At 37.8% G+C, this 12621-nt stretch overlaps 2 protein-coding genes across 3 annotated transcripts; one reads left to right on the plus strand and one right to left on the minus strand.

Moving 5' to 3' along the window:
* The first annotated feature begins 1 nt into the window (after position 1).
* Positions 2-2827, plus strand: fam136a (family with sequence similarity 136 member A). The gene is made up of 3 exons (XM_055040534.1): positions 2-556; positions 637-777; positions 2250-2827. Exons 1-3 carry the CDS (start codon positions 470-472, stop codon positions 2436-2438), a joined length of 417 nt encoding a protein of 138 aa, XP_054896509.1. The 5' UTR covers positions 2-469; the 3' UTR covers positions 2439-2827.
* Positions 2828-5572: 2745 nt separating this feature from the next.
* On the minus strand, positions 5573-10746 carry gmcl1 (germ cell-less, spermatogenesis associated). Of its 2 annotated transcripts, XM_055040710.1 has the most exons (15): positions 10426-10746; positions 9382-9556; positions 9168-9291; positions 8981-9077; positions 8801-8898; positions 8563-8675; positions 8405-8470; positions 7386-7470; positions 7224-7314; positions 6979-7119; positions 6820-6889; positions 6631-6706; positions 6394-6539; positions 5820-5907; positions 5573-5732 (listed from the first exon to the last, which is right to left on the minus strand). In XM_055040710.1, the coding sequence occupies exons 2-15, from the start codon at positions 9552-9554 to the stop codon at positions 5592-5594; spliced, it is 1509 nt and encodes a 502-aa protein (XP_054896685.1). In that variant the 5' UTR covers positions 9555-9556; positions 10426-10746; the 3' UTR covers positions 5573-5591. The 2 variants fall into 2 exon arrangements, with proteins under 2 accessions (XP_054896685.1, XP_054896684.1); XM_055040709.1 differs by lacking the exon at positions 10426-10746 and having other exon boundaries at positions 9382-9566.
* Positions 10747-12621: the final 1875 nt, after the last annotated feature.

Here is a 12621-nt window from a genome sequence, read left to right on the forward strand (position 1 = left end):
CTTTTTGTTCAATTTTATATTTATTTTTATTTTACATTCTAAACATAGAAATAAAATAGTGGTTCTTTGAAAAAGACGATACATTTCCAACAGCAGGCCTTTAGCTAAAATTATAAGTTGCCTTTTTTCAAAAAGCAGTGAGGCATTTGTGACTTTAAGTGAGTTTTATTTTAGAGTAAAAATAGCTAAAAGGGGGGGAAACGGTTGCCTAGCGCTATGGACAGCGTGTTGGCTTTTACTTTGAAAGGCTGGAGGAAATTAGCGGAAGTTGTCACTCTCCATCGAAGAAACGGAAGAAAGTCGGAAATGACCCAATCATCTCTAATCTTGGACCATGCTTGAATGGAGGTGACCTTAGTTGTTACCAAATTGTGAAGAAAGTTGTGCGGCGCAGTTGGACTTCCGGTCTCGGTTGAATGAGAAACTTGTTCTGAGTGTTTTCTTTAAAGGAGCAGAAAGGCCTCCAGAGATGGCAGAGGCACACCAGACACGCGTGCAGAAGGTGGTGGAAGAAATGGTCCAATCTCTGGAGAGGGACCACATCCGCATCATGCAGGTTAGTGATCTTTCTCACACCAGCGTGGCGCTTTGTTTACCAATACGTCGTCCCTGACAGGCTGCTGTTTTGTGCTGCAGGGACGCATGTTCAAATGCAGCGCAGACTGCTGCGGCAGATCCTCTGACTCCATGACTCAGGTGCATCAGTGTATCGAGAGGTGTCACACTCCTTTGGCCCAGGCGCAGGGGGTGGTCACCTCAGAGCTGGAGAAGTTTCAGGTGAGGACCTGCAGCCCCAGTACAATAAATACCTTCAGCCTTCTACCACAGACACAGGTTTATATAGGAACATCCGGTCACTTTTGGAGGGATAAAGTAATATTTTCTGATAGTAGTAGCTCAGGGGACTGCAGGAGAAACCTCCTGAGATCTGTAGCACATACCAGATATTTATATCATCTGCATAAAAATACATGCAGCTTTTTTCCCCCCTTCACTGTCTGATATTAAATCAGATTAAACTGCCCCTGTTTAGGTCACCTTAGATCAATCAAAATAATACTGTTTAAAAATGCCAGATTATTTTTCTCAAAATACAAAGTTTACACACATTAAAGTTACTTTGGTTTTAAGATATTTGTTTTTGAGCTTCTGGTTGGTTAATAATAACAAAAGAAATACACCTGTGCATGTTTTATAAAGCAGCACCTCAAACACTCTGCTTCCATTATCTTGCATGGCATCAAAAATATACAGCAGTAAGACACATAAATGTGTTAAAAACACTGTTTTACTTGCAATAAATCTTACATATTTTCTTTGTGAACCAGCTATAACATAAATGTTGTAGTATTACCAAGTTTATTTCTATAAAATTTATAAATGTTTCAGCAAAATATACAATAGAAACTATCAGTTTCAATAAAAAGTAACTTTTTTTGTGTTTGTGTTTAAGGTGCTATATTAATTTCCATTAACACTGCACAATACTGTATATGTCATGCATTCAGTTGAATATAATTGTTTAACATTTTCATGTTATCTGTGGGAGTAAAGCCACATTTTACTCACTTCTCTCCTTTTTTTTTATCATCATGTTCTCAATACTCCTAATGAATATGTAAGGTTTAGTCACCAGATGCAGGGAGGGTTCATCCTGATCAAATACATTACGGAGACGTATTCATATTTCTTGAAACATATTAATCTACCAAACATCGCATCCAAACAGTTCTTTTGCAACTCTTATTTCCAGGCTTTGAAAAATTAGTCAGAATTTACTGTTCAGCCATATGTGACAACAGAATGAAAATCGCCCACAAGCTACATGTCGTAAATAATGCTAGAATGAAATATAAAGATTTCATTTTAATCTAATTGTCTGAATATAAAACCTGAATTCCAGTTCAAATCAGCCCTATTTTATGCAATTAGAAATTTGTCGCTTCATATTAAAGTGACTTTAGGAAATCTTTCGATAAGCAGATTTCCTCTAGGTGTTTTTTCAGAACGTAGTTAATTAATTATCTTTAATATTTCCTATAGGAATAAATGTTACAGGGAGAAGAATGACTATTTGAATTATTCTTTAGAAATTGTTCACAATATAAATAAACGAGTAGCATCTAAAAATGCCTTTTCTTTTTTTTGTACATATTTAATTGAATCTGCCTTTTCAATATGAACCTTTAGTTTGTTCTTTGCTTCTGTTAATTTGTGACAGTCAGTTTCTTCTGTTCTGCTTTCCTCAGGACCGTCTGACCAGATGCACGATGCACTGCAACGACAAGGCGAAGGATCTGTTCGACTCCGGATCGAAGGAGCCGGCCGTCCGATCGCTCATGGACCGCTGTGTGGGCAGCTGTGTGGACGACCACATTAACCTGGTCCCTAGCATGACCCGGAGGCTCAAGGAGAACCTGGACTCTATACCGCAGTGAAGAGCAAGTAGTCTGGACTTGGTAGACGCCACGTTAGTGACCTGAGGATTTCAGGACAACCACAAAAGAGCAGTTCAAAGACTTTGATAGTTATTGTGAGATTTGTTACTATAGCTTAAAGCTAGTGATTTAAGTAAATTCAGAAATCCATTGTCATGTCACCATGCAGTGGAGTGACGATAGATTTATTTGAAACAGATCTGACTTTTATTTTAAACAGAGCAATGTTCCCTCGTGTGCATCTCATGACGGATTTTATACACAGCTCTTCCTGGTCCTGCTACTCGCACTGTTTTGTTTTGTCTCAATTAGTTCTCCAGTTTCTTGTGATGGTGTCTGCTTCCACTGTTGTTTATTTGTGTGAAATAAAATAACAATCAAGGTTATAAGTGGTTTTATGTTGCTTTTTAAAACAATTGAAACATTTTTTATGGAAAATTTGGCTTGAGAAAACTAACTGTGAGGAAACCGAATAGGAGAACGTAGGAAAATTGTCAAACACCTAAAGTTACTGCAAAAACCTACAAATATGTTAAATCAAATGTAGAACATGTTTAATTTTGCTACCAGTTTGATCTGCATTCACCTTATTTTAGTGTAAATTTACAGAATGGATGAGGTTGGTGGTGATGGAATTAAACTGAGCACAATTCAGCAGTTATTGACTGATAATATAATTTGAAAAGCTGATGGAAATGACAGTTCATTCAACAGCTATAATCACTCACCTAAATAAAAAGTGATGATTTAAAGCCACTTTGAGGAAATAAGTTGAAATGGTGAAAAAAAAACTTTAAAAATTCTATCATTAGTCAAAATATTGAATTCAAAGTGAAAATAATAAGTTTCAGAAGTGCTGCTTCCAAGTAGGTCTGATATGCCTCTTCTAGCTGAGCACAATATTTATACACTGAAACAAATTTTCTTAATAAATCGTTTTCTAAGCCACTTGGTTATTTACAAAAGCATGACTGACGCAGGTCTTTGTCCAAGTGTCACTCCTCTTTATTCTTGATGTATTTTATTTTTTATATATATATATATATACTGTCTATACTTTGTTGACATTTCAGCTTTATTGTTTTACTTTTCCATTTTTTCCCCATTATTTAGATTTTTTTCTCATTTAATCTTACAAAAGGAAAGAAATCTTATTTTTCACCAAGTGACTTAAAGACTCAATCGTACAACAGCTTGGACTAATAGTTCAAATCGCTGTACGTGGCTGCACTGCCCCCTAGAGGTCAAATAACAGATAACTCCAACACCTGCTTGTCTCTACAGGGTGGTGTTGGTCCATATTACCACATTTTTTTGAGTGATACAAATTACTCTTTTGGGTAATTTAAAATGTTGCAACAGGTAAATTACAAAAATAGGTATCCAGATATTTTCTTCTTTGGTTGCAGTGTTTCTCAGCACTCACTCAGATTAGAGTTAAAACTTGTTTTGATTTAAATTAAACTCAAGTGTATTATTTTTTAACTGTTTAAGGAAGGTGATTTCAGTGCTTTTATAGTAATATGGAATGATTCAGATTTGTCAACTTCATACTGGCTCACAAACTGATGAAAGTTAAGAGCACACAACATTTCCTTTCTTTGAGAGAGAATGCATGTTTCCCCACTTCATAATACTTTTAACAGAATTGATAAAAATCTAAAGAGCAGCTAATTTCAAAAGAAGACAGAAAATAAGTGACATTTAATTTTCTTTCAATGCAGTTTGCATTTAATTTGTTTCATCGGGATGACTGTTGCTTTGAATATTTTAATGATTCAAACACAACCTGATAAAAAAAAAAGTTGGACAGAGGAACTTGAGGAACAACAGGAGGAACAACAGGAAGTCTAAACTTTTACTGGAAACAATAAGGACAAGACAAATCACCCCATTTTTTTAAAATAACTTCTTTGCTTTGTTTTATTACAGGTACACATTTGTGCACCTGTAATAAAACGGTAATAAAAGATCGGATTGTATGATAGCACCACGGCCCGTATGGAAGGGCAGTTTTATTGGCAGGAAAGAGAAATATATCTTTTTGCAAACATAAAACATCCACAAAAATAAAAAGTTAAAAAAATAAAAACCCAAATAAAAAAAGTCCAAATTTATACATAACGGCTGTACAAACAAATTTGTTGGACGTCCAGAAATGTTAAAAATACATCTGATTTACAATTGAAAAATCCCCCAGCTTTTCTAAACATATCCAAATAGACAGTGAATAAATCCACAGAATGAGAGCAAACTTAAGAGGTAGCTGTGCAGATTTTGGCAACTACTAAGCTACTTTGTGTTTGCTATGAGTGCAGAACAAAGCTCTAACTCAAGTAATTCAAACATCTTCCCTCATAAATAACGATCAGGAGTCCAACTGAACATCAGTGATGGAAAATAACACTGCAGGAAACCGGTGGAAACATATGTGAACAATCCAGCAGGCAGAAGAGCCTGGTTTGACTTTACGACGCTGCTTCACTCAATATGAGGTGAAGATTAAAAAACAAGTTCTGAGAAGCTGCTCCGTTGTAGAATTGAACAAACACGCAACCACAAGTGTAAAAACATGTCAAACTAGACATTCTCCTTCTACAGCATGCCAACCTTTTTTTCCTCATTATTTTTATATGTACAAGTCCACATGAGGCAGATATTATCTTTTAAATTTACAAGTATATATCTATATTTTGATACCAAACATTAGTGAATTTGGACCGTTTTTAGATGAGAGTGAGTTGGTCTGACATATGATGAATCCATTTAAACCTGTGTTGTTGAGCTCACTTTTTTTATTTGATAGTGCTCCAATATCAACTTTTTAATTAAAAAAAAGTTAATAAGCAGAACTAAAAAGAAAAAACCTCCTCCAGCAGATCATCCCATCTTGAAGCTTTGAAGTTCCTAAACCCAACCTGAATAGCAGATTTTCCCTATTCCCTTCCACTTTAGTAAGATGAATGCATGGCAACAGAAGATGGTGGGCCTCACTGAGAACAGCTTGGTGCCAAAATGTACCAAAAACTGCCCATATGGATGTGAAATGCCCCCAAACTTCGCCCCAAGCATGCAGCCATTGTGTTCAAGAGGTGTTTGGTTAGTCTTCATGTTGGGCGATGCAGACAAGCAGCTAGTGGACATTAGAAGCTATCAAGACGCAGCGCGAGCGGCGCTTTCTGGCTCCGAGGAATCTGGACGGTGGTCTGAATGAGGCGAGGTATACAGGAAGTTACAGCACACATACAGCGGGAACGACAGCAACCGGCTGTCCAGGTTCATCACCACGTATTCCTGCAGGATCCAGTGGAAAGGACGATTATTAGAGGGGCTTTTTCAGTGTCGGCTGGTAACGTTTCTAGCCTGGCAGAGCTCACTGACCTGGTCTTTCTCCAGGGTGAGGAGCTGGTAACCCGTAGAGCGACTGCAGACCAGCTTCCCTCGGCTGTCAAAGGAGGCGAGACGTAACCTTCGCCAATAATGAAAAAGAAATGTTACATTTATGCCTGTGAAAGCAGGTAAAAGGTAAATGTTGTCCAAATATGACGTTTTAGTAAACTGTGTTGTTGCTAAGAAGATTTCCAGACTTCAAATTCCTGAATTTTGTTCTAAAACATTTGTTTTTCCAAAAATTGTTTTAGAACATTCTAGACATTTGCATTTACATTTACTTTCTTGTGTTTAAATATATCTCTATTTCACTTATTACAGAATTTAGATCTGTGTTCAGCAGTGTTTTAAAGGGATTTATTTATTAATTTTTTTGCCGTTGGACAAAAACACATCAAAATCAAATAGTTTCAAAGTCTAGAACACATATCCTACACGAGGTTACTTTCTTTAAAGCTGGATTTTGTTACATCATACCTATATACAAAACAGATTTACATTTATTTTTTATTAAAATTATGGCAAAGGTGATAATTTATTGAAACAAACCCACTGAATTCCTCACCTGTAAGCCAGATGTCTCCGTGGTTGTAGACTCACAGCGCCCCCACATGGCTGACTGAGTGTATTCCTTTTAAAGACTATGAAGCGGTTTGTGTAAGTGACTAATAGGTCAAACCCGAAGTTGAAGCCCGTCCACCTCCAGCAGTACTGAGACAAAAGAAACAATTGTTTCATTTCTCTGTGCTGATATTACAAAACATATAAATTATGTAAAACAGAAATGATCATAGAAACTCACATCTCCATCTTTACTCAGCTTCCTGCCACACCTCATGCTGTTCAGCTCAAACTCGTCTTTGTTGGGCTCCTGAGGTCTAAACGTACAAACAGTGTTTTTTTCACAAGTAGAACAACAAGAAATATTTTTATTGTTTCATCATTTTACTTTTCAACAACTTATTACAGCAGTTTATTCTCAGGCTCTCACCCGTTATCGTTGTCAAATTCTGTCCGGAGCATAGCAAACCACTGGTTTTTGTACATCGCAGTCAGCCACTCTACAGCAGGAATTATTGCACACAAGTAATTAATTAAAGTTGTCTGAATATAATTTAAATATTACATGTCAATGAAGCGTTGGTTTTACCAGGGGGCAGAATATTGTCTCTCTCCAGGATGCGAGCAGATGCCAGATCGTTGATGATGTACTGGAGACGGACGAGCCTGAAGACGGAGCGAAACAGCGCGCCGTCCTCTGTGTTTAAGAACGGCTCCTTTTCACACAGGTCTGTACGTCGCCGTTCAACAAAAAACAAAACAAGAAAGTGTTCTGTAAGAAAGAACGTTAGCTGCAATGTAACGTGCAGCCACAGTTTGAGGACATGAAATCACCTGTCCTGCGTTTGCAAAGCCAAGCGTCGGCATCGGCCAGAAGCTGCTTGATTGGACCGTCCCATGAAGCGTTCAGCTGCAGAAACATCCACTACAGAAACACCAAGAAAATTTAAATAGTGCAAAATATATGCATGCAGTGTTTGGTCATTTCTCTTTTACCTTCTTCAGAGCAGTGTACACATCCATCTCCACCTGCATGACGAATAGGTCTGAGGACTGAATGAGATGCTCCATCACATCAGCCCTGTATATTCACAAAACAGAAAAATACGAACAATAAATATAGATCTTATCCAATTTATCCAAATTGAAAAAAAAAAAATCACTGAAACTAATCCAGAGTTCCTACAGAAATTAATGCTGGAATTTCATAATTTTTCAAACTCAAATTTCTAGATTTTTGGCCTTTTCAACTGATAAAAAAAACAACAACTTTATACGTTTGTATGAAAGGACATACTGATGAAAAGATGGGTGGAGAGATCTAGAAAGAGAAGGACAAAGCATCAGAGGGACAAAAAGACAGGTAGATGGACAAAGAACAATTGGTTGGATGGAAATATGTACAGACAAAAGAATGGCTGGGCAAACAGGCAGATGGACATGTGAACAAACTAATGAAGGAAAGAGTTGAAGGGACAAATGGATGGATGCATGGACAGACAGAAGTCCTGTTGAATGAATAGTGTGCTTGTCAACATAACAAATTTTTTCTGAACGATAATTGTCACAGAACAGACTGCAATAAACAATATTATTCTATTTTCAAGTAATATATTAATAATGGCATAATAATACAAGTTGACCCTCTCAAAGACCAATAAACTTTCACTTTGTAAACAACTCTGGAACTGGCAGATTTTAAACACCCAAAATAAAACACAACAAAATTATAAAACGACAAAAAAACATAAATAAATGGATTATGATGTTTCTGTAAACAGAATTGCACTTTAAAAAAATTATAATTTAAAATATTCAGCTCATTTTAATTGATCATGTGGTTGAACAGGATTAATGAATAGCCAAGTAGCTTAACAATGAATGGACAGACAACTGGACAGTCAGACCAGTGGACAGATGATGGATTCTTCAAAGAATGGGAAACTGAATGAAGTCTGAAAAAAATACAAATGTTGCTGTAATCTAAATGTTCTTTTTCCATACAGAATGCATACCCAAGTTCTTTCATCAACTCAACATTTTGATGGGTCATCAAATTGTTCAGAAGCCATTCAAGGCACCTGCAAGAAAGAATAAACGTATAGACAGCCATATTAGTAAAAATATCTACTAATAAAGTCCAAACATTGTTACAATACGTATAAAATCTGACTTCTTCATGACTGAATCCAGGCCGTAGATGCTGGCACAAGCATAGTAGCCACACACAGTCTTGGCGCTGATGTTTTCCTTCATGGTTTCACCGCACTGCTGGATCAAGCCATCCTGGCAGGATGGAAAGAAAATATTATACATATACGTATAATAAATATATATTTCTATTCGTACAGAAATCATATTGTTCATTTCACGTTCCAGGAAACAGCAGTGGGCTTGTTGTGTGTACCGACCAGCTGTAGCATGCACGCAGCAGCGAGAATGCTGATGACCCGGCTGGGCTTGATCAGAACATCATCCCGGTACAGAGATCCAAAGACGACTTGCAGAGCTGCACAGACACAGGACAGTAAAAGAGCTGTAAGGAAAGAGTGAGACACAGTTTAAACATTTGTTGGGTTTCTATGACTCACCTTCAGCGTCGATGTTCTGGTCGGGAATCTCCAAGTTGATTTCCATCATGTTGGACTCCTTCCAAGAGCCACTGAACATGCTAGAGAAATATCCAGACTGCAAAATGGCGATGAAGACACAGTGAGGTAAAAAGCACTTTAAAAATTTGTATCCGTACTTTTTGCACAACTGGATTATCTATCTTACCTGACAAAGGTACACTTTATGGAGGTTCCACTCCTGCCCCAGAGCACAGATACGAATATCACTATTTTCTCCATTTAGAAACAAGGTTTGATAAATGTACTTTGAGGTGCTTTTCAATTTCTTCCTGTCCAATAAAAGCAAACCAGACAAAATTTTCAGAGGCAAGAATATTGAGATGAATCGACAGGGAATTAAATTCCTTGGGTGGACTTACCTGCGAGGTGTGTCTAGTATGTCTTCTTCCTCCTGTTCGCTGTCGCAGTCACACTGAGCATTCCGTTTCCTCTTCTTACACTCGCAGCCATGTCTTCGGCTGCTGATCGCGCCCTCTGCTGCTTCCTCTGGTCCCTGAGAGGGAGACTGGAACCTGCTGCTCAGGTTTCCCATCTCTACACACATTAACCAATTTGTTAAGCATCATGACGAAAACGTCACTTGCAATAAATCTGCATTGTCTTCACTCCTGCTTCTCAACCATCATCACCAGATAGGCACTCTGTTTTTGACCTTTACTTCCTTTCTAGCTGTCATTTCTGGGTTGTGTACTATACTGTGTACAAGTTTTATTTTTGTCTATGTGGCATTTAAGGACGTTGGTTTATTTGTTCCCATCGAGAGTTTGCAGTGATTCTCAGTTACTCTGGTGCATTTCGGTAATCAGAATTAAAATAATTATAGTTTAAATTCTTAAGTAGAAGCTTTTCTTTTCTTCCAACAAATTTTAAGTTGTTTTGGACATGAACCAGATACTTGGATACAATTCTCCACTATTTATTTTACCTGGCCACTGCTTGTGGTAGAAAATTATTAAAAACTAATTTCCTCTCATTTAGTTTCCAAAATTGGGAACAGAAAACAGCAGAGACACATATTTGGTAAATATCAACAACACAAAATCTAACAAGGTTGGCTTGTTGCATTTTGTGTTAATCACAGTGGGCAAACTTAAAACAAACATCATAGTCATTTCACATTTCAACTAATGGTTTTGAGGATCATGTACTAACAATTTAAAAACCATAAAAGATCATCTATAAGGATAAATAAACCACAAAACTGTCACATCTATCTGTGTTTCATCGTGACCAAACACACTTTTAAAGGAAATTACATTATTTGACAAATGGATTGTCTGAACAGGGACAAACATCATTTACTTTGGTAGATTACAGGTTGGAGCAAAACTCCCGAGTGAAATTTCATTAATCAAACACAGACATGCAGTGTGACCAGCTAAAAACCAGTCTGTCTCACTTACCTAACGGTTAAGACGTAAAGCTGAGGGAAAGGTGAGAAATTATTCTGGACAGTTGATAATCTCTGTCAACCCTCAACGGGACAATACAGAGAGAAGCTAACCTTAGAGCTAACCTAGCTGCCAAATTCACCAACAAAACCAAGTATGAGAGCAGAGACAGCGATTTAGATTTCTCTGTTAGGCTTCTGCTCTCTACAAGCCTCCAGACGGCGAAGTTTCAGACGGCTCCGGTCACATTTTTATAAATCACAACGAATCCGAAACCAGAGAAAAAAGATATTTTAACACTGAAAATATGTGCTTTCTTCTTCTTCTCCTTCTTATTCTTCTTCTTTGTATTTTTTATTATATCGGCAGTTGGCAGATGAGCTATGATGGCGCATTACCGCCACCAATTGACCGGAGTGTGGAAAACACAGAAAGCCAAAATAAAAATAAGATAAAACACGCATAATACTTGAACTAAATAGTGATTATAAATAAATATTGCTAAACTAAATTCTCTCAAATTACTCACTATTAGTTTTTCGTTTTTTCCATTTTCTTTATGTTAAATGGGTCTTCATGTACCGCATATGTCCTGGGTTTTCTGACAAATCTTAATATACTTATTATTTTACATTCAGCTTCACTTGATGGAAGTTGATTATTATCATTTTTAGATTTCAACGCATGTATCTCTAGATTTCTAGAGTAAACGTAAATGACAAAACTAAATGTATTTTGCTATTCCCTGAGATGTTTTTAAAAATTAAAAATAAAGAAAAATGAGGGAAACAAAAAAATTATAATATTAAGAATTAATTGAAGAATAGTAAGGATTCTATATTTTCTCTTTATTTATAAATGAATAATAATTGCAAATTATTAACCCTAATCCTAGCCCTACCCTAATAAAATAATGTCCTTTTCAGACAGATAAAAGTATTTTCCCTCTAAAGCCCAGTTCACACTACACGATTTTAGAAAAGTCGGCCGATTCTGAAAACGTGAGAGAGAGAGACCACATACTAGCCGATTTAAAAGAGTGTGAGGTTTCACTCGAACACATTCTAATTCCAGATACGAACAAACATGGACAACAACGTTGAAGTGGTAACTTTAGTTTGCGGACTTATGTTAACCCAAAAAAGACGTAACCAAAAATCAAAGCTTTGGATTAAGAACTGGAGACAAACTGAGGCTTTTTTCATTTTTCATAAAAAATGCTGTTTTTAATGTTTTCGCTTTGGTTGTTTAATTAACCGTTAGCGTTTACGTATAATTTTATAATTTTTCGCTGTGTTTATGTTGTTGTAGAATATATGCATATAACGGAATGACAAGCATCAGAGCAGCTTAAAGTAGAAGGAAGCATTTCCTGCATATTCGTTATTAGAAAATCAGATGGCAGTTGTCCTTTTCCCCCCAACTGACCACGAAAGCTTAACGTATTCCAGCTCCTTTAATTGAAACTTATTGTATTATGATTGCAGAATGAATCAAATGCACCATCTCAACCAAAGACTGAAATGCGCTTCTCAACCAGATGCACTCTGTGCAATACCCCCGCCGCACCCCACGGGGCCGGGTCGGTTGTGCGCATGCGCGGGGCCGGGTCGGATGTGCGCATGCGCGGGGCCGGGTCGGATGTGCGCATGCGCGGGACCGGGGTGGATGTGCGCATGCGCGGGGCTGGGGCGGATGTGGGGTTGGACAACTTCCGGTGGCTATAGAGTTAGCATTGAAAGGCTAGGAAAATGGCTCAGTCTCGGCGCAGTTGTTTTTGTTCAGTCCCTGGTTGTTCATGTGGGATAAGAAAACAGCCTTACCCCACATGCCTTACTGTCATATCATGCGTTCCCGACGGACCCGGACCAACGGAGGCAGTGGATCCAGGCGATCCGAAGAGATGAAGGTACGGACTTTTGCATAAAGACGGGGAACACTTTCGTATGTAGCCGCCACTTCACACCGGAGGATTTTGTTAGCTGATCCACCATCAGCCACCTTAGAAGTGGAGCTGTTCCTTCCCTGTTTGCCTGGAATAACTTCACTGAACCGGCAATGAGAGAGTCTGCTTTCGAGAGGGCTAAGAAACGGCAGTTTGTCCTCTCAGAAAGCTAGCCAGGCTGAAGATGCTACTGCGGACCATGACTACACGGCACGTCCACTCGCAGGTAAAAGATAGCATTTTGTATATATTTTCCATGTAAG

Source organism: Poeciliopsis prolifica, unplaced genomic scaffold, assembly GCF_027474105.1.
Source record: "Poeciliopsis prolifica strain line A6 unplaced genomic scaffold, Auburn_PproV2 SCAFFOLD015, whole genome shotgun sequence".
Lineage (NCBI taxonomy): Eukaryota > Metazoa > Chordata > Actinopteri > Cyprinodontiformes > Poeciliidae > Poeciliopsis > Poeciliopsis prolifica.

What these genes read in the sequence shown, in the direction of transcription:
- fam136a (XM_055040534.1), top strand. Translation starts at nt 470, where the DNA reads ATGGCAGAGGCACACCAGACACGCGTGCAGAAGGTGGTGGAAGAAATG. An exon ending in ACCACATCCGCATCATGCAG is followed by an intron (nt 557 to 636) that starts GTTAGTGATCTT and finishes TTTGTGCTGCAG; the next exon opens with GGACGCATGTTCAAATGCAG. An exon ending in CAGAGCTGGAGAAGTTTCAG is followed by an intron (nt 778 to 2,249) that starts GTGAGGACCTGC and finishes TGCTTTCCTCAG; the next exon opens with GACCGTCTGACCAGATGCAC.
- gmcl1 (XM_055040709.1), bottom strand. Translation starts at nt 9,566, where the DNA reads ATGTGTGTAGAGATGGGAAACCTGAGCAGCAGGTTCCAGTCTCCCTCT. An exon ending in CCAGAACATCGACGCTGAAG is followed by an intron (nt 8,899 to 8,980) that starts GTGAGTCATAGA and finishes GTGTCTGTGCAG; the next exon opens with CTCTGCAAGTCGTCTTTGGA. An exon ending in AGACAATATTCTGCCCCCTG is followed by an intron (nt 6,890 to 6,978) that starts GTAAAACCAACG and finishes TTCCTGCTGTAG; the next exon opens with AGTGGCTGACTGCGATGTAC.